Source organism: Trichomycterus rosablanca, chromosome 3, assembly GCF_030014385.1.
Source record: "Trichomycterus rosablanca isolate fTriRos1 chromosome 3, fTriRos1.hap1, whole genome shotgun sequence".
Classification (NCBI taxonomy): Eukaryota; Metazoa; Chordata; class Actinopteri; order Siluriformes; family Trichomycteridae; genus Trichomycterus; species Trichomycterus rosablanca.
In genome coordinates this window covers 31,747,615-31,772,707 of record NC_085990.1, presented here as the reverse complement: position 1 = coordinate 31,772,707, position 25,093 = coordinate 31,747,615, and the positions used below count along the sequence as shown (strand labels likewise).

The window sequence follows — 25,093 nt, the reverse complement described above, 5'->3', positions numbered from 1 at the left end:
TAGGTTCATTTGTTGTTCACACCCAAGTTCTATAGAAGTTGAAATCCAGATTCTTGATAGATTTGAATTAAAAACAAATATTAAATGGAAACAAAAAAATGGATAATTTGTTAAAAATGGGAAAATCTCCTTGTTCTGTTCTCTCACTGGTTATGACCACATTGCATTGTTTTTCATTTGTTTAAGTAACTATAGTTTAACTTAAAACTTTTTAATGCCCAGTTTTTGCCACACACGGTGGTTCTGACGTCTCTTGTCAGACTTATTAAAAGTGAATGGCTTTGTCAGGTTATGTCTCTGATTTGGTGTGTAGTAGCTTTAGAGATAGAGAACTGGGTCTCAAATGGCATATTCAGTTACATTGTGATATGATTTATACTGGCATTTGATTCGCTTAAATCGATAAAAAAAAAAAACATTAACAAAACAATTAAACAATTAAAAAAAATAAACTTTATTATTAGGAAATTTTAAATCCAATAAAAAATTATCGAATCGTTGTGAGAATCACACTTCGATTGTTTTTTCTCTTATGTTGAAACATTCAGCAAACCAAACTTTGTGCTGTATTTCTCATTGTTTACAGATACGTTTTATATTTTTCAGAAAGCCTTTGCACTGATAAAGATGTACAGTCTAGGTAAAGGTGCAGCTTTTACTATCTGTCATTAGTCCAGTGGTTTTCCTTAATTTTTCAGTAATGGTTTTGTAGTAAACAATGTATTTTTTTTCAAAGCACTGACAACATCAGGGTGTCTGCACGTCTTGAATTCTCCAAATATGCACTTTATAAAATGTAACACCTTAAGAAATACGTATAACAATTATATTTTTTATTTATAAGTTATTTGATCAATTGTAGGTCATTAGATTTTTAATTTAGGTTTCGGCACTACAATCAGAGGACCAGTGAACAAGCCATTAAGAAGCCTGAAGACTCAAACAGAAGACAGGATGTTCTGGCAAAATGCTATTTATACGTTTACAAGGAGTCTGTACTTGATGGCACTTTTAAGGCAAAAAATAAGTACACAACTTCCGAAAGAATAAATAATTAGAGATCGCTACAAGAGCAATTAAATTTCCAATACAGTTCGGGTGTTATTGTCTCTTATCACCACTAGGTAGGAGCAGAGTCTTGTTGCAGTGAAAAAAGCTTAGGATTCACACTGATTTTCCATTCTATAGTTTTCTATTTTAAATCCTCCCGCCCCCGGTCCGCTGCTCTAATGGATTAAAAGATTCCAAAAAATAGAGACTTATTGGCAAAAATCATCAGAGAAATGTTTGGAGGAAAAAGGGAGGGGCATTTGATGAGTACAACACTGTTTTGCTTTATGTGTGAAAGCCAGTGGCACAAGAAACATGGGTGTATAGAATAATTACCTTTTACCAAAAACTGTCAAATTCTGGAAGCGAATGTGACAGTAAAGAAACTAAAGCTGAAAAGAATCTGATTTCTGCAACAATGCATTGATTCAAAACATACCTATAAATACACCAATTCAATTCCCTGATCAGAGCATAACTGAGAATCTGTGGGTAGATCTTAAACAAGCTGTACATGAAAGACGACCCAAGAATATCTCAGCACTGAAAACTTTCTGCAAGGACGAGTCGATTAAAATTCGTAGTTTCTTTGCAAGCTGTGATATCTGTGAAATAGGGAGTTACCTAGTACCGACTAGCCTGGTCAGGCACTTTACAGATACAAATGCATGTCCAATTGCGACTCCTACTGTCTGGCCGAAGAGTTAGTGAGCAACAAAGAAATACAAAGAGCATTGTGTGTTTTTATGTAAGAGTTGGGACTCTTCGTGATTCACCACTGCTAAGTGTAAAGAAGTCACTGGCAGCGTGTGGTAGCGTGCAGCTCAACTTGACCAGCAAGCGTGGATTAGATATATGCAAATTTGACAATGTAAAAAAAAAAAAAAACATTATTAAAAAAAATATATGTATACGTCTGGCCAGACAGCATGGGTTTTCTCGAGGTACAGTGTGTGAAGAAGCTCTTGTGATGGCTTAACTCCCTATTCAGTCTGCATTTTACTGCATTGTTGACTCACTGCAACACTGATTCAAATGATGAGAATAATAAAACTGGATAGATAGATAAATAAATAAATAAATAAATGGCAAAAATTCTTAAATTACATTTGACATGGTACATGATTCAGGATACTTGCAGACACCCTGATTAATCAATGTTTCACTTTTAAAAATATCCAAATGTGACTGTTCAGTTAACATTTTTTTGTTTTGTTTTATTGGTCAGTTTCCTCTTTGTATGTTTTGTGTTAGATGAACTAATTTAGACAAAAGCAATTGATGTTTAGATGAGAGAAGCCTTAAAACTTTTATTAAATCATTTACTAGTCGACTAATAAAGCTACCTTCTGCAGTTTTGTGTTTTATTTGCTTTAAATCCATGATTATATTATATTATGATCATTATGCATATTCCAAGAAGCACTTTTAATAACCAGTGCATAAAATGTGATTTACAATATATGCACCTTTCCAGATTAGGAAACCTAATTACCTGATAAGAAAAGCAACAACACAAATACAAAAGAACAGTTTTTTTCTACAAGCAAACAAGTCACAGCTTCGTGTTGCATTAATACATTTTATTGCTTTAATAGATTTGAAACAGAACAGATTTTTTAATTTCTGATTCTGAAGCACTCGAGTGAAAAACAGGAGTAGTGTACCAAAATACTATCAATGCTTCTGGTTCCATTCAAGTCCAGTAGAATTACTGTCTGTATGTGTAGCAGCGATGCAGAGCTCCCTTTGATATAAATCAGAGCCAAGAAGAAGAAAACAAACACATTTTCTATTTTATCTATAAGAATGAAAAACAAAAAGGAACCAGAAGGATTAAAAAAAAACTGTAGAAAAGTGGAAAATAAAGCAATGTGAGAAATATGGGGTTGTATGGATTGAGTTAATCCACCCACTGGTTTTAATTCACAGTCAAGTGCTAAAAGTAGTGATTGACATCAACTTGTTCAAAATCAAGAGTCGGACAGGATTTTTGCAACTTGCAACTCAGGAAAACTGAACATTAAGAATAAGCATTTTGTGAAAACCCTGAGAGCAAGACAGTGTTGAGAGAAAACAGAAAAAAATCCATTTAATAAAGGTTAACATGCAAAACTACCCTAAAGATTTACCCATAGCAGAATAATGATCATTTCACAGTTTTATATGCATTATATATATATATATATAAAACAACTAATTTAATCTCCAAACTAATATAATGATAATTATAGCAAACAAAAGACGAAAGAAAACATCAGACCACACAGTCTATAAAACATAAAAACGTCTAGTTAAAGCTTTGGATCAATAGTGATTATTGCTAGAAAGTCCCAGTTCAAATCTGGGTTACTAAAGTATTGAATAATTTCTCTTTGCAGCATAATTAATACATGGCTTCTCCAGATTTACTTCTTTACCCACACTGGGCTATACAATAAATACATTTAAAACAGCCTGTGTGCAGGAATCCTTATACACACACACACACACAGCACAAGTATACACACAAACACACTGAGCAAACACACTGAGCAATGCAGGACAAGGCAAAAGGTGCAACCGAGCCCCCATATGATAGACTGAGAAAAGAGATTGTATTATTCATTCAAGTTCATTCGACACTAGCCTTGTATTAGTGGCCACTGTGGTGAGGAAATACGCCCTCATACACAGGATTGCTCATTAGCTACTCTATAAACCTCACTTTTAATACTCTGTTTAAATGCTCTGACACCAGAAATGACACCAAGCTGAAATAAAAAAAAAAGTGAAATCATCGACTAAGTGTGAAGTATAAAAACAAAACAGGCAATGTTGCCATCATTTACTCTACACGACCACTGGCAATGGACGTGCAGTTGTAATGTTTTTGAGGTTCACTTTGAATCTGATGTTCAAATGTTCACAGCTGAAAGCAAAATAATTGGAAACGAATCTCTATTTACTGCTTTTCTGATGTGATGGGCACAAACAGTGATTTTAAAATGTTGTCCTGTAGCGGTTATCTAATGGAAACCCGGTTAGAATGAAAGTTCATGGGCAGTTCTCAAGGTAATTGTCTTAAGGCTATTTGTAAATAAAGCTTTAAATCCTTATAGTTTATGAAGCAAAATAACTTGATTATCAATATAGTCATGTGTCTGATGGTGCCACTGTAAACTGCATTCATTCATTAATTTATTGTCTGTTTTACCACCGTTTTATCCTGGTCAGGGTCATGGTGGGACTGATTCACTGGATGAGAGGCAGGAAACACAACGGACAGGTCACCAGTCAATCACAGCGCGGACACACACATTCACTCACACACATTCACACTTGGGGCAATTTTCAGTAGCTACAATCGACTCTTCTTGCTGTGAGGCGCTACCCACTGCGCCACTGTCGCCCCTTAAAAATCTGTGTTAGAGTGGACTAGGCTTTAGCCATTCAGCTCCAAATTATTTAGAGCCAGTTAAAACCTTTTTAAAATCACCTCACAAGTGCCCATGGACTTCCATTATGATTGTGTTTCCACTGAACAGGTTATTATTCATTTCTTGTGGTCTGTAATAATCACACATACGCTTCAGTTCCAGTAGATCGAGATGAAGTAAAAAGACATACCCAACACAAATAATGATAATTAACCTCAGGGTTAGGAAGGACCTGAAACTGGTGTCATATCCAGACACAGGGCAGCAGGGTGACAGCTTTCAAGTAAATAAGACTGGTAAAAAAAAAAGCTCATTAGTGTCTGATAATCATTCAGTACAGGAGGTCTGTCAGTAACCTCTGAACAACACTAGTAAGGCCTGGAGTAGAGGGCTGTTGGAAGACTTGAACACTGGACCCAATTATTTTGTAGATATGTCAGATCTATTAGTGTGGGTACTTTTTGTGTTTCCTGTAGGTGATACTAGAACCCTTTTAAAGAGCCCTTTATATAAAACACTGCACTTCCCTCAGTAAAAAAACCTGTCCTTCACTTTCTTCCAAAAACTGAAGGGTAAAACAGGATGTCTGACATGGTCAGCGTAGCTGGAAGATGCTATCGTAGGCAAATATTGCCCATACATTACAGGATGAAAGAGTTGCACGCCACTCTAAGGGTCACCCATAAGACTGGTTGCAGCTTTGTATTCCACACTAATGCCTTTGCAACTCGTCATGCCCTCTGATACCTAATACACACGGCACAACTGAAACAGTTCATCGTTTCAGATACTCTATAGAGTTTCTATGACTGAAGAAAACTAAAGCCATTGAATCCTTGAACAGTGCTATGAAGAGTAAGCAAAGATTTACATTTTCCAGTCATGCTCGCAAGCCACACAGTAGTAGTCTCAGTAGCCATATACCAGCTTCTTCTCAGCCTTATATGTCCACTCATTCACTCATTCAATCACAGTCAATCATCCATTTATTGCTTAAGGCTTTCAAAAAAAAGATCTTTATAAAAATTCTATAAAAAATGAACTAGATCATATGGTAGTAGATAAAGATTTCGCCAAAAAGTAGCAAGGCACTTGAAAATGTTATTTTCTGTTTCTTAAGAAAAAGTTCAGTTTTCCATAAAAAAATATTGTATGGCACTACTCCGGATGAGTACTGGAGCTGCTTTTCACTCGACGCCCAGCAGAGGGGGCTCGCCTTTGGGAAGACCGAGCTCGTTGTTAGGCTTGGTGTGGATCTCCAGCAGGCCGTGGAGATAGCCCTCCGGTTGCTCGTCATGCTGTTCCGCTGGAGGCTCTTTGGGTGTCGCTGTAGCCGGTGCCGTTTCTGGCTTCTCGGTCACACGTGCATCCTTATCAAGTCTCTTTTTGCATACTTTTGACGTAGACTTGTTCTCCTTCTTTACGACTTCGCTCTCGTTCTCGGATGGAGGGTTGGTGCTGGTGGCGGCGGATTCCTCCTCGCTGGCCGAGCGGCCGCTGAATCCCTCCTCCTCTCCAGCTCTACCCAAATATCCGTCTGCACCGCGAGGTTTCTGGTGTATGCGCTGGTGTCGGACCAGGCTGTGCTTCAGGGTGAACGTGCGCTCGCAGGTCTGACATTTGTATGGTCGTTCACCTGGTGAGAACAGAAGATAAAGGCATCTATTACAAGCACTGCACCACCAAAAATTAAAAATGTAAAGGAATATTTCAATAATGTGTTAGTAGTTCACACTACACAACTTTCAAAGTGGTCAGATCGTTGTACAGTTATATTATGCCCCTGCCCCACATATTTACAACTCCTCCACAGGGTTCACCATCACTTCAGTGGCTGTAGTTCAACACAGCACTTACTGCCAATTACAACCTGATCGCAAAACAAATAGCGATTGAGAGCCATTTTTCAAGTCCCGAGCGCATGCTGATTTGCCTCCATGCTGGCACATCTGTCAGCGACTTGTTGTCGGGTGAAAATCAGGGTAAAAATTGTGTAGTATGAACTTGGCATGAATGAACAACAATTGATTTAAAGAACTGGCCCTTTTTGGTAGCACATTAATGTTGGTCAATAAGAATAGGAAAAATCATAAAAAAAAAAAAAAAAACATCCACTCTCATAACTGACATACACAAATGCACTAACTGAGGTTGCCAGATTTTAACTTTTTTGTCTTAAACCCTACCATACCATGTCCCAAACACAAAAAAGTTTAAATGTTTATTTAATACAGTGCCAGCTCAGGTGCTCAGGTGGCACAGCGGTCTATTACAGGATTCAGGTTCAAACTCATTGGGGATTAGTGTAATCACTATAAGATCATCTCCATACTGGGACATAATGCAAAATCTCCACATCGTTAAAAAAAAGCAATAAAAAGCAGAGTTTAACATGCAGTCAGACTCCAGACTGACAAAAAGCTTCTGCTTGTGATTTTATGCCATAATAATTTAGTTAAGATTAAGATTCCCTTTATTTTCATGTTTTTCCACCTTTTATCTTTATGGTCAGGATCACAGTGGGTCCAATTTCCTTGAAATTACAGGGCGCAATGCGGGACAACAGGACACCAGTCCGTTACAGGGCCTCAGTCATCCACCACAGAAAAAGCCAATCATGTCTGTATGTAGATGCCTGACTAGCTGACAGCACCGCTGAGAATTCAAACACTGGATCTGCTGCACCTCACAAAAGTTGATTTAAATAATCCAAGTGCTCTAAGGACACCTGGTGCATATGCACTTTGGGTTGGCAGAAGTTTGTTTCAAACCAGCGCTTTTACTTTGCAGAAATGTGTAGCTCTGCTCTCGATTTAAATAAAGCATCAGCTGTTAAAAATAAATTTAAATGACATTTTTAACCAACAGTATTAATCAAACAACGACTTCATTGTGGGTTACAGTTAACCGGGTTATCAATGCCAAGTCAGCTATGCAGACCAGAACAGATCTGCTGTGGCTACCCCGTTTTTAACTACATGTCCATTCCGTCTGATTCTTGAGATTTAATTTTAGTCTACTACTTTTAGTATTTAAGCTAAAGTGCGCCAATGAATTGAGAATGTAGGAATAATCATAATTTAAAATAATAACATAGTACTATTCAATGTAACCACTACTGTAGTTCTTACCAGTGTGAGAGCGCATATGTCTGGTGAGATCCTGTAAACTCCAGAAGCGTTTGTTACACACATCACAGAGCTTCTTCCTCCTGTCACTTTTGCCTCTGGATATTTCAGGCTCCCCCTCACCACTCTTTGGTTCAACTGCGCCTTCCTCTTCATCACTCCTCTCGTCCTTCTCCTCCTTCTCCTCCTCAGAGCCGCTGTCCGCTACGCTGCCGGCTCCTTCACTTTCTGCCGCCCCCTTTTGTTCAAATTTCTCAACTTCCTCATCTATTTCCTCGGTTCTTGCCTCACAGTCTTCTACACTGGAGTCTGCAACAGGTGTATCCGCTGCACTTTCCTGCTGGTGAACTTTCTCGTGTCGTGCCAGGGTTGCAGCATAGCGAAAGCTCTTGTTGCAGCTCTTGCAGGTCAGCTTGGAATCTTCCTGTTGAGTGGTTCTTTCGTGTGAGCTGCTATCCCCGGATAACAAGGATTTCGGAGGTTCATCATCAGAGAACTTGAGTGCTTTTGGCTGGTCATTCTCAGAGAACTTGAAGTCAGTCAGTTTGGTGGCAAAGTTCAGATCCAAGCTTTTATTGCTGTTGCTATCGTCTTCATAGTCTGAGCTTCTCGTGTCCAGGTACTCATTAATGTCATGGTCCTCGTGCACCTCCTGGTGGAGAACAAGCTTCACTGCAGCTGCCTCTGTTGGCTTGGCAGGGGAGGGTTTCTCAGCATCGGAGACGGGCTGCTTGTCGGACTCATAATTAATTAGTTCCATTGCCTCGTAGTTAGGAAACTCGGTCTCAGACATGCTCTCTTAAACACACAATAAAAATCTATTAAACACTGCCAGTGCAAATACATTCAAGGTCATTTTCACGTCTTGATAACAGCATGTTTAATGTGGATATTAAGTCTACACACTCCTGTTACAAAGCCAGGTTTTTTACTTATAATTTGTGCAATTTAATTGAAAAAAGTTAAAATAATGTGTTTTATTTAAAGGTTCCCTAAACTGCTGCTGAAAAAAATTGAAGCATATAATTTCCTTCATAATTCATTTATTACACCTGTTGGCGATGTTGTGGCTGAACCACATGAACTCAATAGTAATAGTAATAGACATAATACTTTTGTCCATATCTGTGGTCATTTGAGGAAATTACCCAGATACTTTTATCTTTAAATATTTTTCAGTCAAATTTCCTTTACCTCTGGTAAAACAAATCCAGTGCACTTTAGTTTAATTTATATTTCATTAAAATCAAGTCATTAATTTTACATTCATTTTTCGTACCTAACATTCAAATGTAATATGTTCTTACCTGCACTATCTGGTGAGCCGTCCTCTGAGTCCTTGGTTTTGGGTAAGCCACCATTGTGACGAAGGATTCTACTGGTTACGCCATGCTTACGCAAAAGATGTCGCTCACAGTTAGACTTGGTTGAGAACAGGGCTTCACATTTGGGACAGGGATACGGCTTCTGACCTAAAGCGTACATTTTAATAACAAAAGAATTACTAGGTGCACTATTCCAAAATTTGTACAAACATTTAAATGAAGTCTTTAAAACCTTTTCAAAAGATGAAACATGGACGTTACCTGTGTGCGTCAGCATATGGCGCTGGAGTGAGCTGGCCCATGGAAAGACTCGGGGACAGAATGGGCAGATCATCTTTTGCACTGAGTTTGAGTATGCATTTTTTTTCCCTTTGGACTGCTGGGGCTGTGAGTTCTGTTTGGCTGGTTTTTCATCTTTAGCCTCTTTCTTGTCGCTCTGGCATGATTGTTCACCTTCTTTTCTCGCTTGCTCGATTGTGTTGGTTTGCAAGTAGGTGCTAAACTTGTTGGCACCGATGGTGGCAAGCATCTTTTCTACACTGGCAAATTCCCCACTGGACTCGAGATCAATACTGGTGTCTGTTGTATTCAGTGCAAGCTTTACCTTAGCTGTCTTCGCAGGTGACTGTTTATTGCTTTTCCTTTTGGATCCCTCTTTGGGAAAGTCCTTGGTTGGGAGGTCTAGGACCTCTGGCTTAGATGCTGCATCAGAATCAGACGGACAGCTGTTGGAGTTCTCTCGTTTCAGGAGGTCAGGGGCACCGACGACAGAGGAGATAATCTGGGCGATAGAGGCCAATGGTGGCAGCTCCTTCACACCAGCAGAAGTAGGTTTGGGTAGCAGGGGCTTTAGACGCAAGACCCGACTTGTTGCATTGGCAGCTTTAAGAGTGGTTAAGGCTATGGGGAGCTGGTAGCACCCTAACTGTTGGGACTTCTCATCAATAGGTCTGTCATTGAACATGCCCTGGGAAAGTTGGTGATCCATTATTTTAAAGGATGGTTGCTCCTTCTTCACTTCTTGAGGCAACACTGCTTGCATATCGGACTTAATCTTCTTTTCTGGATTCTTGGGAATAGAAAGATCAATAGGCTCCATAGAGTCTCCATAAGTGACATGTTCCACCTTGATCCCAGGAGAAACAGCGATGCTTCCAGAATTAGTACTTCCTCGTTTTTTGTTTGAAAAGTCTAATGGTTGGTCCTGATCTACACCATAAAAGCTCAGGTCCTCCACTTTAATTGGATGAATCAAAGCACTTGGTGAAATGCCACTGAGTGGAGAGTGGTTAGGACTAGTCTGAGAAGGAGCAGAAAGGAGGGTGGCTATTTGCTCTTCGATTTCCTGCTCTTTAACCTCAGGGTGCTGTTTCAGTAGGTGGTGGATACAATTTCGTTTAGCCAGGAAGGCTGCTCCACAGCGTTTGCACTCAAATGGCTTTTGCTGGTAGCCATTATGGTTATGCATGTGGTTCTGTAGGGCTCGTGAGGTCTTCAGGTCTTCATTGCATAAACGGCAGGTAGTCTCACCTGAGCCGACCTGTTCTAAAGCGTCGGGTGTGGAAGTGGATGAGGTAACATACTTTATATTTTTCTCAATGTCCTTACGATTGTTCTTCATGTGCTTCTTGCGAAGGTGGCGCTCACAGTTGGCTTTAACGGTGAAGGGATAATGACAGACTCTGCAGACGTAAGGCCGCTCCCCACTGTGGGTGCGTAGATGACGGATCAGCGTGGCTTTGTCTGGGGCAACATAGTCACAGATATTGCACTGATGGGGCAAGATGCCGAGATGATAACGCACGTGTGCCTGAAGTACCCCAGAATATGCGAAGACTTGGTCACAAAAACGACAGGAGTAAGAACCTTTGCGACCTACTCCCTTTTTTGTAGGTGACTCATTTGTGTTGTCTTCGGCCTGCTTGGTTTGTTGCTCGTCTGTCTCCATAGGTGTGTGGGCATCACCCATGCACTCTGCTTCCATTTGCATTTTTTCAATAGATGCCTGGTTGCATGAAGATGATGATGAAGATGAGGATGGAGACAGTTTCTTGGCAGCGTTTAGGGAATGACCAGCAGGAGGTGGTAGGCTGGGGCTTATGCAACCTAGTGATGCCTGCTGGGTGCTTAGAAGAGGAGGAAGGGTTGAAGTTGTCATGTTGGTCCTGGGAGCCACCAGGGGTTTTTGTTTGAGTGGGGGCATCTGCTTGAAGCCTGTCTGCATTGCACTGCACGGCGCCTTGGACAAGGGTGGAAGGCTGATCTGATTCGGCGCGGCAGAAGCCACTTTGAGGATCTGCTTTATGTCAGCCAGTTCCATTCCCGTCTCACCACTGACTGGCTTTACTACCATGCCACCATCAGGCTGGACAAGAAAACCAGTCTGAAAGGGCTGTAAAGACAGAAGTTTAAGGGCCTCGTGCTGGGGGAGACCCCGGAGAGAAGATGGATCCACCAAAGACAAACCAAACCCGCCAATGATGCCAGTCTCCTTGGGGACTGATGAAGGATCCACGTGGATGGTTCGAATACTATCAAGCTCTGCCTGCAAGGCTTCGCTCTCAGAGGGCACGGGTTTGATCTTAGAGATATGCTGCAAACCCAGAGAATCCATAAAGCTACTTTTGTGAGAGACTGCAGAGTCTACAGTAGATGACTTGGAAGAAACAGACTCCTGAGCGGCTTTGGAAGTTTCATGTGTGGACTTGTGCAGGTCTAAAGCCAAACGCAAAGGGAATGCTTTGTCACAGGTCTCACACACAAATCGATGAAGGTTGCTGGTGCAGCGTCGTAGATTGGTTTCACACCAAAGCTAGTTAATAAAAAAAAAATAAAAAAATAAGTCAATTTTAAATTACATAAGGATTTTATGTACAAAATATAATTAGAACTGAATCAAAAAATTTTTTTATAGTTACCTGGGCAATGTGTGGGAATTTGTGGCAGGAGAAGTCAATGAAGGCCAGATCATCAAATCCCAGAGCTATAGAGGGGTTGTTCTGAATGAATGGTCGTCCGTTAGGGTCAGTGGGCAGCTGCTTATGGATAGCCACATTGTGACGGACCAATCCTCTGTGAGTCCGAAATGAGATACAGCAGAGCTCACACCTGAAAAAAATAACCCATACTTTAATGTACAAACCTCAACCAGGCTAACTTTAAAATTCTGTGCCAGAGAATGTTACATGGTTTGCAGGGGCCCGGGACACTAAACCATTATAAGATTATAATACAGCTTTCCAAACATCTGTGCCAGCGTGGGGTAAGATGCAGCTGGAGGATTCTTTCTGAGCAAGTACACTTGATAGTAGGGGGTAGAAAGCTGTACTAGGACTGCCTCAGAGGACACAACAACCTTAATAAAATGTGAATAAGACATTAACGTTTAAAGAACATTTGGATTTTAGTTAAATTTAAGGACACCAAAAAAATAAAACAAAAATGTTTTATATAGAAGTCTGGTCAACTCCCAGTCCAACAAATTTAAATTAGGTTACGCTAGCCCAAATAATGGACATCCAGTGACATTTCTGGTCCTCAACTGTGAGTTTTCACTCTCTGTTGGTCAGGCACTGAGAGAACCAGCTGGCTTGTGTCCGACATTGCACACAGCTCTTATCAACGGTTCTGCCCCTCACCACCGTGCTGAGGTGTCTGTCGTGACTAAGCTGCTTTATCTCAAAGCACATGCATGCAGACACCACACAAACACAAAACGTGACCAGCCCGACTACATCATTTGGGCCTTTAAGTAGTTCAGGTTTTCATATATTAGCTGTTATGGATGCAATCGAGATGAAAGCACTAATATTTCAAATCAGCAACAGAAATGAGATCATCTGTTCCCTGAGGCTTTTTGCATCATTAAACATTTGAGGCATTTAGCCTGTGTTGTTAAACCCTACAAGGATTCTCAAATAACCAGTGTGCCAGTTTGCTTTGTTATATGACGCTTTTCTTTGTATGTATGTGTTCATTCATGGGTTACTTGAGTTCAATTAAAGATATAACAGAAGTATAACATATCTAATTTTTCTACACACTCAGCACAGCAAACTGGAAAAAACAACTAAGTGTGCTTTGATAATAATTTGCATATTTAGAATAAATAAAGCCTAAATAAATAACCCTGATATCCACTTTTCTCTCATAAGCAGCTATTTTTGTAGTGCATTAATGCTAAACATGTTTTCCTGCTCCAGTAATGCAATGTGCATCGTGTTTGTTTATGTATTCACCTGTAAAGAGCAGATACAAACCCCACAACTGTCTGGCTATTATGCTAGCCCACTTTTAGGTACTGCTGCAGTGCTATCAGCCAGTCGTGCGCCTACGTACAGAAAGGAGTGGCTGTGTCTAAGAACGGGGGAATGGCCAGGGCCCTGTGACGGATTGGAGTCCTGTCTTGGGTGTGTTATTGCATTGCACCTAGTAATTCTATGAAAACCAGATTCACTGCGACCCTGAGCAGGATTAAGAAGTAATGAAAATTAAATGAGCAACTTTGTAAAACTGAAAAGATTGATTTATAAAACTAACTGAAGTGTAGTTTAAAGTGTACTAATGTGGGACTGGGAGTGACTGTCTTGGTGCTCGTTGATGTAGAGAGATAAATGCCCTACTGTTGTGAGTCTTGAATATAATATACAATGATGTCTACATATTAAAAAACTTAATTTACAGCAGCATACATCATCCTAACGAGCTCTCTTAGTCCTTGGGATTGCACAGGATTAGTGATAAAAATGGTTCTACATCTACACGACAGAAACAGCACTGTGTAACCAAATACAGCCAAGAACCAAACAAGCGCCACTAGCTCACTTCAGAACAAACGGCTTTGTGCAGCTATCTATTAACTACAGTTAGAGAAGTTGATGATTGCTTGAGTGGTTTAAGGGCTGGAGTCTGCGGACTGTGATGTCTCCAAGGACACGCATCCTCACCCCCCCTTCCCCAAAAGAGAGGTCCAGCAGTGCGCGTCCGAAAGCCTACTTCTGTGACTCATTAAATCTCCTCACTACACACACACACAGTTGCACAACTTCCATGCTCCATGGTGCACTTCCCCTCCCTTCTCTTTCCTCTCTGACTTCCTCCCTCTCTTCTCCATGCCACTCCTTAGTCCGGCGCCTAGGGGCCGAACGGGGGGGAAGGGAGGAATCCATTAAACATCTACTTTTCTAAGAGTACCTAGATGCACCATTAAAATTGCCCAAGCATGGCTGTCTCCATTTAAACAAACTTTATGAGCTCACCCAGTGGAGCCCTGTAGTTGAAAGTAGCATCCTCACTCCAAATGTTGTCTTGTTTTATTTCTAGTTCTAGTTTCTAATAAACACACATGATGTGAAAAAACACCTATAGGATTCTATGCAAGCTGGAGGCGAGTCTTGTCTTCAAAAAAAAAAAAAAACCCAATTGGTATGCAGAAGGACATGGCTGAAATGTGTTAAATTATGACCATTTCAGCACAAAGGATGCCTCCATTATCTCCCAGCAACCACTGTGGTACTGCCTGAAGCCCAGACTTTACCGTCCATGCATGTAGCAACACAACTCTAATGCACAGACAAAAAGACAACAGTCCTGCCTGACTATAATGGGCATCTACTACCTACTACTGAAAGCAGTAAAGATATATCAATCAGCTTGTTGGCTGAGAACTCCAAATTTAATAGTCTCCAGTTTGTAAGTAACGTCTTATGTGGTTGCTGATTGGATATGTATTGTGAATTTAAAAGTAATGATATCCTCATAGTAATGTGATCAGGTAATACTTGCCCAAAATAAGTGTATCATGCATACAATTTATACTTAAGGTCTGTCCGAAAACCTAGTGAGCTCTCTACACAGACAGAATTTTATGCCATCCTACGCATGCTCCCGAGAAGAAGCCTGTTCGAATTCTTAGATGCCTTAAAATGCTGCCAACTAAGGTGCCTTAATTCTAAGCAATAATCTGACTGAATAACTAGGGAGCATACAATGCTTCCTTAGCGGAGAAGGGAATCGTGTCATTCTGTGCAACACAACGAACAGAGTTCTTTTCAAATAAAAATAAATTCTCACTGATTTTTTAATGTGAATCAAAATATAATCATTTTTGGAACACGGGGATGGTTGTGCCATCTCTGTCCATTGGTTTGAATGGCCTGAGGCTAACTGTGTTAGCTTAGTAAGCAAAAACTGCGATGACATAATCACCGTAATCACTAAGTAGTGCGTCTAAATAACCTGCCCTTTAAGTTCAATGACTTATTAGAATCCTCCCTACTTAGGCAGCTGCCCAGGTAGGCAGTAGGCAGCAAGGATGCTCGCTAGGTTTTCAAACAGACCCTTAGACTTACTAAATATAGACTGCATGGCCAAAGTATATAAGTTCAGGTGATTCAGCCACACCCATTGCTAAGAGGTATATGAAAATCATTTTTCTCAATGCTTTATTCTGGTCAGATTCGTGATGGATCTGGATCAACCGAAAACACTGGGCGCAAGACAGAAATACCTCACAGAGCTTTAGTGACCTCCCTCCCTGTCACCTCCCTTAGACATAGCCAATCGTGTCTGTGTAGAGCCCTAACCCAAGACTTACTAAATACCTTTGGATTGAACTGGAATCATGATTTTAAGTAAAGCCTTCTCGGCACTGAAACCCATCAGGCACAATACAAAATCCTTTGAAAAGCCTTCCCTAAATTCCAAGTGCTGAAGTGTAAGTGCTATTCGAACCTTAGTGCAGACTCAGGGTGGGTTTCCATATGAGTTTCCAGTTCATATTTACAGCTGAGATTCTTGAAGCAGATGGGGCATGGCAGCGTCTCCTCCTGCCCCTTGCTCTGGATTGGCTCATCCCCTCCAGTATCCTCAGCAACCTGAAACAGCATAAATACAGTTGTGTAAGTTGAAGTTATTTCTAAGCCGGTGTACAAATGTGGATTGGCGTCAGACCTACAGTGACCCTGACCAGATTAAAGCATTTAATAAAAATAAATGAATAAATCCAAAGTCTAACCTTTTTGCTGGCAGGCTCATCAGTTCGCTCTCCGTCATCATTTTGACTGGGTTTCCTTTTGGAAATAGCAGTAGATGAGCGTCTCCGTTTAATGGGTGATGGAGGGCTGGTTGGGACGGACATGGCGGGATCTTTATTGTGGATCTTCATGTGTCTGCATAGAAGTAAAATGACAGAATTTTAATCAATTTGTGTTAAAAGTAATGACAGGAATATGACAAACAAGCAAATAGTTCAGCCATAATAAATAAAGCACATCAGCTCTCACAAGATTTAGTATTTGATGACATTTAAAAGCCATAATAAAAATGTCTAGTCATATTTAAAAAAAAAAAAAAACATTAAGTTATTTGAGATAAAAAAATAAGGCAGTTGCTCCGGCCAGAAACGTCTTTACACAAGTTGTCTGTTAAAGTGCACATAATGCAGAGGTGGATGAGTGTGTCACTGAATCGTCAGTGCTTGGTTTGCCTTTTGCTTTGCTTATTATTAATATAGAGTTACCTATAACTCTACGTTTATCATATTCTTTTTTTTTCAGAATATTCTTTTATTTTCATGTTTTACCACTCACTGTTTAATCCAGGTCAGGGGCATGGTGGGTCTGGCGTTTACAAAATCATTGGGAACAATTGCAGTAACACACCCCAGACAGAACACCAATCCATCGTAGGGGCTCAAACATTCCTACAGACATATCCAATCACGTCTGTGATAGCACTGCTAAGGATTCACACCCTGTATCCCAGCAGCAGTGGGCTAGCGCAATTTAATGCTGTGCCACCCGACCGGCAATAATACTAACAGTAATAATAATAACAATGATCATAATCACAATAATAATAATAGGAGGTTGGGTACAGCAGCAGTCTACTACACCACGGAGATGCACGATGATTAGCTATGTCTGGGGGGGGACCTTTGATGGATTGGTGTTACATTTACATTTACATTTTTAGCATTTAGCAGACGCTTTTATCCAAAGCGACTTACAGCACAGTGAAAGTATATTGTCTAAGCAATTAATGGGTTAAGGGCCTTGCTCAAGGGTCCAAGTGGCAACCTGGAAGTGGTGGGGCTTGAACCAGCAACCTTTGGATTACTAGTCCAGTACCTTAACCGCTAGGTCACAACTGTCCCACAGGTTCTGGCCAGTGTTCTGGCCAGGGTATTCCTGCCCTGCATCCAGGGTTTCCATGTAAAGCCGGACCATCGCCACCCTGACCAGGATAAAGCAGTTGATGAAATGAAAATAAACAAAATAACAATAGTAATCAAATATAACTCTCTGATCCAGCCGTTGTTTATAATTATACTGCTTGTCTGAGCTAAGGGGACTGTTATCCTTGCTTAGCAACCAGTGGTTAGCAGCGTAATACAGGTAAATTACAGGTAAATTACAGGTAAAACCAATGAGATTGTGAGTTCAGAACTACCCTTTGTATAAAATAATACATATTTTGCAATAGCCACACAATACTGTTATATCACTCAGTCCTGATTGTGATTACTAAGACAAATACATTTAGTAGAACTCTGGCTTTGGCTTGAAGTTTGACCCTAATGCTGAAGCGAGTAGCATTTTATTCACTACATTTACTAAAACCTAGTTAGGGTTGCTATTTTGGCGAGTTACTAGATCGTCACTGAGCAATACTAACAAAGAATCTTTCTGCATCCCATCAGCATGCTTCCTGATGGAAATGGGTCAGAAGAGGAAAAGCACTAATTGTTTGAAACCCCCTGCAATTATCCAGTGCTTGTGTATGCCCTTACATGGTTAAATGCACAAGAACAGGCAATGGTCCATAAAAAGTGCAAAGACAAGTCCTTTAATTTAGGCTATGAAACCATATAAGAGTAAGCAAATACTATGGGATGTAAACAAATATAGCATGCTTGTTTCTGATTACTGCCCCTCTACTGCCTGTTCTTATTTCATAGTATGGCTCTCATCCTATGTGCCAATAAAAGGTGATGAGATCTAAAGTGAGCAAACTTGGGCAAAGGATCAAAGGTTTTTGAACTGTTATGCAACTAGCCTGCACTGACAAGTTTTTCCATGGCACACAATGCTGTACTATCTGCTGCACCTCTGCAAACGTCTCTGTGACTGTAGGTTTGCACACAAGGTAGATTTGCATGTGTGTGTGTGTGTGTGTGTGTCAGCATGAGAAAGAAGGTCAGGCATCTCTGCTCCTGCCAGATTCAGCTTTCAGTCGGTAGTTTATTAATAGCAGGCAGTGAACTGGTCGCCCAAGTGCGGACTAGACTTTTTCTCAGCAGTGGACTCTGACCTACAGTTTGACCAATCACAGACGAGCTGCACTGCCAAGTCAGCTAACCCTGATTGGATGACGATCATCCCAGGATTTTTTCAAGTATGTGATAATGGCTATAAGTTTAACCTACAATGTAGGTGGTACAATGTTCACCTAGCTGCTGAAAGAATACTAATCCTTTACATTAGTAGTGGTAATATTTAACCCTGCTTATGGCCTGCATGGTGAAAATATATTATACTACAATACTATATGTACCACAACAGAAGTTTTACTAAGGTTTAATAACAAAATGCCAGCAAAACAATGGTACACCAGAAAGCACACTGCCAAGTGCATCTCCCAATGGCACCCCCCACATAGCCAATCGTGTCTGTGTATATGCCTGTAGATAGTGTTAAAATTTGGCTGTATATAAGATAAAATTAAAGTTATTCAGCTCCTAGTTGGTTTAATATTAAAATACTTTTTTGGTTGTTTTTGTTTCATTTCATTATATTTTATTTCAGATGCTATTAATTACAATCACCTTGATTAAGAAGTACAATGGTTACAATGACTTATATCACCCAGACTTAGTGTACTAACAAATGCTAATATTTACAGCTCTGCTTCTGGATCATGTACATTAGTATAGAGATCAAATCGAGTCAGTGAGCTGTACGGGATCATAAAACTTGTTGATGCATCAACAGGTCCATTCCTGACATTCCAACACAGCAGTGCAGTGTGACAGCAGGGGGCGCTGTGTGCTCTGAAAGCCCCTAATGCAATGTCAGCTCAAGGGCAGTACCCTTAACCCTGTGGCCGTTTGCAGCGTAACCCACGCTGGCAGCGTTTAAGCAAATACAGACAGCCAATCAGCTCATGTGCTGCCAGTCTCTGCTGAGCTGTGTGTGATCTCTCTCTCTCCATGACAACAACAGCTCCCTCCTCCCTGCCCCCATTTCCATGTGATGCTTTGGCACAAAATGGTTGCCTCCTTGCCAAACTTCCTTGTGCAGAGTTTGTAAAGGCCTAAAATGTTTGTACAGTGTTTCATGCATCTTCTATTCATAAGGTGTAATAATAGACAACCAGGTTTAATAATGCTCATTCTAAGTGAAGGAACACTGTGCAACTCGATCACAGCCAATAGGAAAAGTTAGTGCTACTACATTCTTGTGGATTAAACCAACCACAGAAACACCCTGAGAAAAAAAAGAGCTACGGAGGTAAAGAGAGAGGAGATCTAGAGGTAATCAGACTTGTTTCTCAACTCCTCACTCCCGTCAAACCAAAACAACCTACAGCCTCTTTCGACCAAAAAAATCAGGTTAGCACTCGTTTACATTTTTGTGTATTTCAACGCTCTTTATTCAGGTGAGAACTGCCTAGGGTAGTCTCCTCACCCCCCCCCCCCCCCCTCCCCTTTGACTATCCCCCACTCCTCTATGCATCACACCATCAGCCCTGCAACTGGGGAGGATGTTCATGCTTGCCCCTCCACCACCACAGTCTGGTTCTAGAAGATACCATAAGTTAGGGGGCGGGGGGGAAGGGCTTCAAAGTCATCCTATGATCCAAGTCATCCGTTGTCTATCCTATGCATGATCACAAGCACCTCAACGAATACAAACAAACACACACGCACACCAACGCCCATTCATTATCTTAGTGCCACACTTGTCATGTGTGTAGCCCACCAGCAACATCAGGGCGAGGTTCAGCAAAAGTAACCAACGAAGCAGAACTAACACAGTCAGCCCAGGGAAGTAATTAAATACAGGATAAATAAAAGGTAAGTAAAGTACCATTATTATATTACCATTAATAAGATACAGTAGCACAATAGCATCACAATAGTTAACATGTTTTAGCTAACAAAACAGTGGCCCCATGTTGTACGTATATTTACAGCTTTTCAACACTTTTCTTTTAAATAAGCAGAATTATGGGAACACAACATATTTTGCACTGATGGAACAGTGCTAGCCTTAAGCTTTGAACTATCAATCGAAAGGTTGTGGGTATGAATCCTGGTTCTGCCATGCAGCCACTGCTGGGCTCTCGAGAAAGGCCCTTAACCCTTTCCAACTTTGACCCCAGCATCCATACAAGCTGGTATATGCGGAAAAAGAATGTTATTGTACTGTACATGTGTATATGTACAGGGGTTGGACAAAATAACTGAAACACCTGTCATTTTAGTGTGGGAGGTTTCATGGCTAAATTGGACCAGTCTGGTGGCCAATCTTCATTAATTGCACATTGCACCAGTAAGAGCAGAGTGTGAAGGTTCAATTAGCAGGGTAAGAGCACAGTTTTGCTTAAAATATTGCAATGCACACAACATTATGGGTGACATACCAGAGTTCAAAAGAGGACAAATTGTTGGTGCACGTCTTGCTGGCGCATCTGTGACCAAGACAGCAAGTCTTTGTGATGTATCAAGAGCCACGGTATCCAGGGTAATGTCAGCATACCACCAAGAAGGACAAACCACATCCAACAGGATTAACTGTGGATGCAAGAGGAAGCTGTCTGAAAGGGATGTTCAGGTGCTAACCCGGATTGTATCCAAAAAACATAAAACCACGGCTGCCCAAATCACGGCAGAATTAAATGTGCACCTCGACTCTCCTGTTTCCACCAGAACTGTCCGTCGGGAGCTCCACAGGGTCAATATACACGGCCGGGCTGCTATAGCCAAACCTTTGGTCACTCGTGCCAATGCCAAACGTCGGTTTCAATGGTGCAAGGAGCGCAAATCTTGGGCTGTGGACAATGTGAAACATGTATTGTTCTCTGATGAGTCCACCTTTACTGTTTTCCCCACATCCGGGAGAGTTACGGTGTGGAGAAGCCCCAAAGAAGCGTACCACCCAGACTGTGGCATGCCCAGAGTGAAGCATGGGGGTGGATCAGTGATGGTTTGGGCTGCCATATCATGGCATTCCCTTGGCCCAATACTTGTGCTAGATGGGCGTGTCACTGCCAAGGACTACCGAACCATTCTGGAGGACCATGTGCATCCAATGGCGGTGCCGTGTATCAGGATGACAATGCACCAATACACACAGCAAGACTGGTGAAAGATTGGTTTGATGAACATGAAAGTGAAGTTGAACATCTCCCATGGCCTGCACAGTCACCAGATCTAAATATTATTGAGCCACTTTGGGGTGTTTTGGAGAAGTGAGTCAGGAAACGTTTTCCTCCACCAGCATCACATAGTGACCTGGCCACTATCCTGCAAGAAGAATGGCTTAAAATCCCTCTGACCACTGTGCAGGACTTGTATATGTCATTTCCAAGACGAATTGACGCTGTATTGGCTGCAAAAGGAGGCCCTACACCATACTAATAAATTATTGTGGTCTAAAACCAGGTGTTTCAGTTATTTTGTCCAACCCCTGTATATATGACGAAGGCACTCCAGCTGTCCTAGATTACTATTATTACTACTACCACCAATACTACTACTTTTACTACGGTTACCCTGAAAAGCCTGAAACTGTATGGTTTGGGTCAAATTTGGCTTTAGGTCGTCATCAGTAAGTTGGAAATGATTTTGCCTCTTAGACTTCCAAGATTTAACTGTGCTGCACAAGTGACCGTGCAAAATGTTGAGTTATAACTTTTTTACAGCAGCTTTAATGAGTACAGTACGTACTTGTTTTTGTGAGTAACAACCTGTATACCCGTACATACCCAGGACACCCAAGACAGTTACAGAAAATGAACAAAAAGTAAAGACTAAACAAATCAATAGTGCTCCCAAGCCCACCCCTCCAGGACATGCACTCATCAAGAAACAGGAAACAGACAGGGAAAACATTACAGATTTCACACACACACTACACACAATTCTTTTCAACTCCTCCTCTCCAGCGGATGCTACAGAACCCTGTAGACTAAGCCTGTATACCAGACACTGGAGCAGTTTCTTACATCATGCCAGTCATAAATAGCAGAGAAGAAATATCATCTGCTGGACCACAGCTGCTCCTGGTTTTGTCCAGATACTTATTATTACACCGTGCTTCCCATCCATAACATCATGCACTATAATCTCATACACATACGTGATGTATACTACTGTTTGCACTACCACACATACTAATGTTCATAGCTTGTGCCTGTAGAATCTGTATGTTGCTCGTATACAGTGTACTTTGTGTATTAGCTGTACATTTGATTTACATTATCTGTATATTGCATATAATACTGAAGAGACACCAACTACTGGAACCAAATTATTTGTGTCAACATACTTTTGTGTGTCAACCAACATTTCTCATTCTAATGCTTAATATATAATACACTGATGAGGCATAACATTATGACCACCTTCCTAACTGACTGGTCTGCGCCTATGCAGCCCCATACGCAACAAACTGCAATGCACTGTGTATTCTGACACCTTTCTATCAGAACCAGCATTAACTTCTTCAGCAATCTGAGCTACAGTAGCTCCTCTGTTGTATTGGACTACAAGGACCAGCCTTTGCTCCCCACATGCATCAGTGAGCCTTGGCCGCCCATGACCCTGTCACCGGTTTACCACTGTTCCTTTCTTGGACCACTTTTGTTGGATACTGACCACTGCAGACCGAAAACACCCCACAAGAGCTGTAGTTTTGGAGATTCTCTGACCCAGACGTCTAGACATCACAATTTGGCCCTTGTCAAACTTGCTCAAATCTTTATGCTTGCCCATTTTTCCTGATTCTAACACATCAACTTTGAGGATAAAATGTTCACTTGTTGCCTAATATATCCCACCCACTAACATAGAGATAGTCAGTGTTATTCACTTCACCTATTCACATAATGTTATGCCTGGTCAGTGTATAATTATATTGGTATATCACAACATCTCTGTCTGTTTTGTCTGTTTTCCTCCCGTTCTTCCCACTCAGCAGTGCTATCGGCCAGCCACTGGTCTACACAGACATGACTGCAATGGTGCTTTGTCCAGGGTATTCCTGCCTTGCATCCAGTAATTCCATCATAACTGGACCCACTGTGAGGCTGACTAGGATACAGCGGTGGTAAAAAAATGGTATTATAACACTTTTGACAATACTTTGTTTCACTGACATTAGCTAACAAAAAAGCCAAGCACTGATGCCACAACAAAACATGATACAATTAATGATTTTTTTTTTAAGAACAGAACGTTCAAAACGAGACAGTGTGTGAGACAGAACTTCAGGCTCCAGAGGACCTGGGTTCAAACCAGTCTTTGATCACTCTGTAAAAAACTGGCTACACTAAACTGACCCTAGATGTGAGTGAGTGCTTCAATGAGTGAGTGTGTTTTTTGTCCTTGCAACATTCAATGTTCTGTACAGGGTGTATTTCTTCCTTGCATCCAGTGCTTTCTGGTGGCACCAGAAACACCATAACCCTGACCAGGATAACTAGCATTACTGCCTTGCTCGTACAATAAAAAACAAAAAAGGTACGCACTGACCTGGCACACATTTAGCAATGGCAAATGTAATTGTTCACTGCACTTCTCACCTCCGTTCTCCACTATACCACACTACACCAATTACCCAACTGAATCATTTATACATGTAATATGTAAGCAAAGAGCCTTCATTTCACAACACTGCAGATTTGCAGAACCTCAAAATAGGAAGAAGGAATGTCACGTCATAATCCTTTTGCTGCGGACCGACTTGTCATGTCAGACTGTAGCTGCAAATGTGAGCCTCTTACAACCTATTACTTCTCACATGCAGACTGAATCCTGGGGGAGATACAGTCAGTGCTAATCTTGGGATTAGTGATCATTGTTGAGTGGTTAAGCATGAGGCGGGATGCCACAGGTGTCTGTCTGGTTGGTCTAGCATACTCACTCGCTCCTTCGCTCACTCACATCCCTGTCTCTCTGTCAAACACAAAAACTAACACACTTCTGTTCCGAGATGAGTCACCTGTACAAACACTCATCTTCGGTGTTCAGACTTGTGGCCACTTGGCTCTGTCACTAACCACCAACACATAACTGCTCCAGTGTTTCCATAAAAACAGCCATTACGACACAGATGGAAACGATGCCTCGATGCCAAGGTTTGAATAGTATATCACTTCTTACTGTATGTCTAAGATAGTGGAATAAATAAACACTCAGAAAGAGAAAGAAAACTGGAACTGCCAAACAGAGATGCCCGAGAAACCATCTTGGCTTAGAGTATTCAGAGACAGAGCTATGGTTGCAATCCTGGTGGCCTTTAGGAACATGCTGGTGCGAGGTCTGGAGTGGGCACTTAATCTGGAACTTATTAAAAAAAAAAAAAGATGGTTCTCTGCTGCATAGTTATTTGCAATACCATAATGTAAACTTACATTATTACATTAGTTATTAACATTACCATGCTCAATCATTTCCCTCAAAATAAATGAAGTATCTAATCAATCCATCCATCCATCCATTCATCTATGACAGCTACCAGTCTGAAATAGTGAGGCCTATCAAATGCTTCCTTCAATAGAAGTAAAGCCAGCAAATATAAATCACACTAGCCCATTACTGCTGAGATCCGGGGTTCAAATCTCAGCAATGCTTAAAGCTGGTCGTTATGAGACTGGGGTTCAGGAAAGGGGGGAGTGGGTTTGCAAACAGCCTAGCCGTTTGAAGTTGCGCTTGTCAGAACGCTTCACAGTGCACTCTCATACCCCTTTTCCACCAAAAAAAACGTGGTTCTTGAACCGGTTCTGTTCAGGTTTCTCAGAACCTTGGTGTTTTGTAGAGAACCGACGCGCATTTCCACCAGTTTTTAAGAACCAAGCAGCATCATCAACGGTGGGCGTTACTTAACGAAAGTTAAGAGCAGTAATATCATAGTGGAGTGTGTAGATTATGTGCGAGCATTTGTGC

The 25,093-nt window shown here is 41.1% G+C and overlaps 1 protein-coding gene across 1 annotated transcript in view; it reads right to left on the bottom strand.

Moving 5' to 3' along the window:
* Window positions 1-3,192: 3,192 nt before the first annotated feature.
* The window catches only part of rreb1a (ras responsive element binding protein 1a), a 70,223-nt gene continuing 48,322 nt past the window's right edge, over window positions 3,193-25,093 (bottom strand). The window contains exons 6-12 of the mRNA XM_062991165.1: window positions 15,938-16,091; window positions 15,655-15,797; window positions 11,841-12,030; window positions 9,184-11,734; window positions 8,905-9,069; window positions 7,601-8,395; window positions 3,193-6,105 (exon numbers count right to left, since the gene is read on the bottom strand). Of these exons, the coding sequence (XP_062847235.1) occupies window positions 5,657-6,105; window positions 7,601-8,395; window positions 8,905-9,069; window positions 9,184-11,734; window positions 11,841-12,030; window positions 15,655-15,797; window positions 15,938-16,091 (4,447 nt within the window). The 3' untranslated portion in view covers window positions 3,193-5,656. The remainder of the gene's footprint in view (window positions 6,106-7,600; window positions 8,396-8,904; window positions 9,070-9,183; window positions 11,735-11,840; window positions 12,031-15,654; window positions 15,798-15,937; window positions 16,092-25,093) is intronic.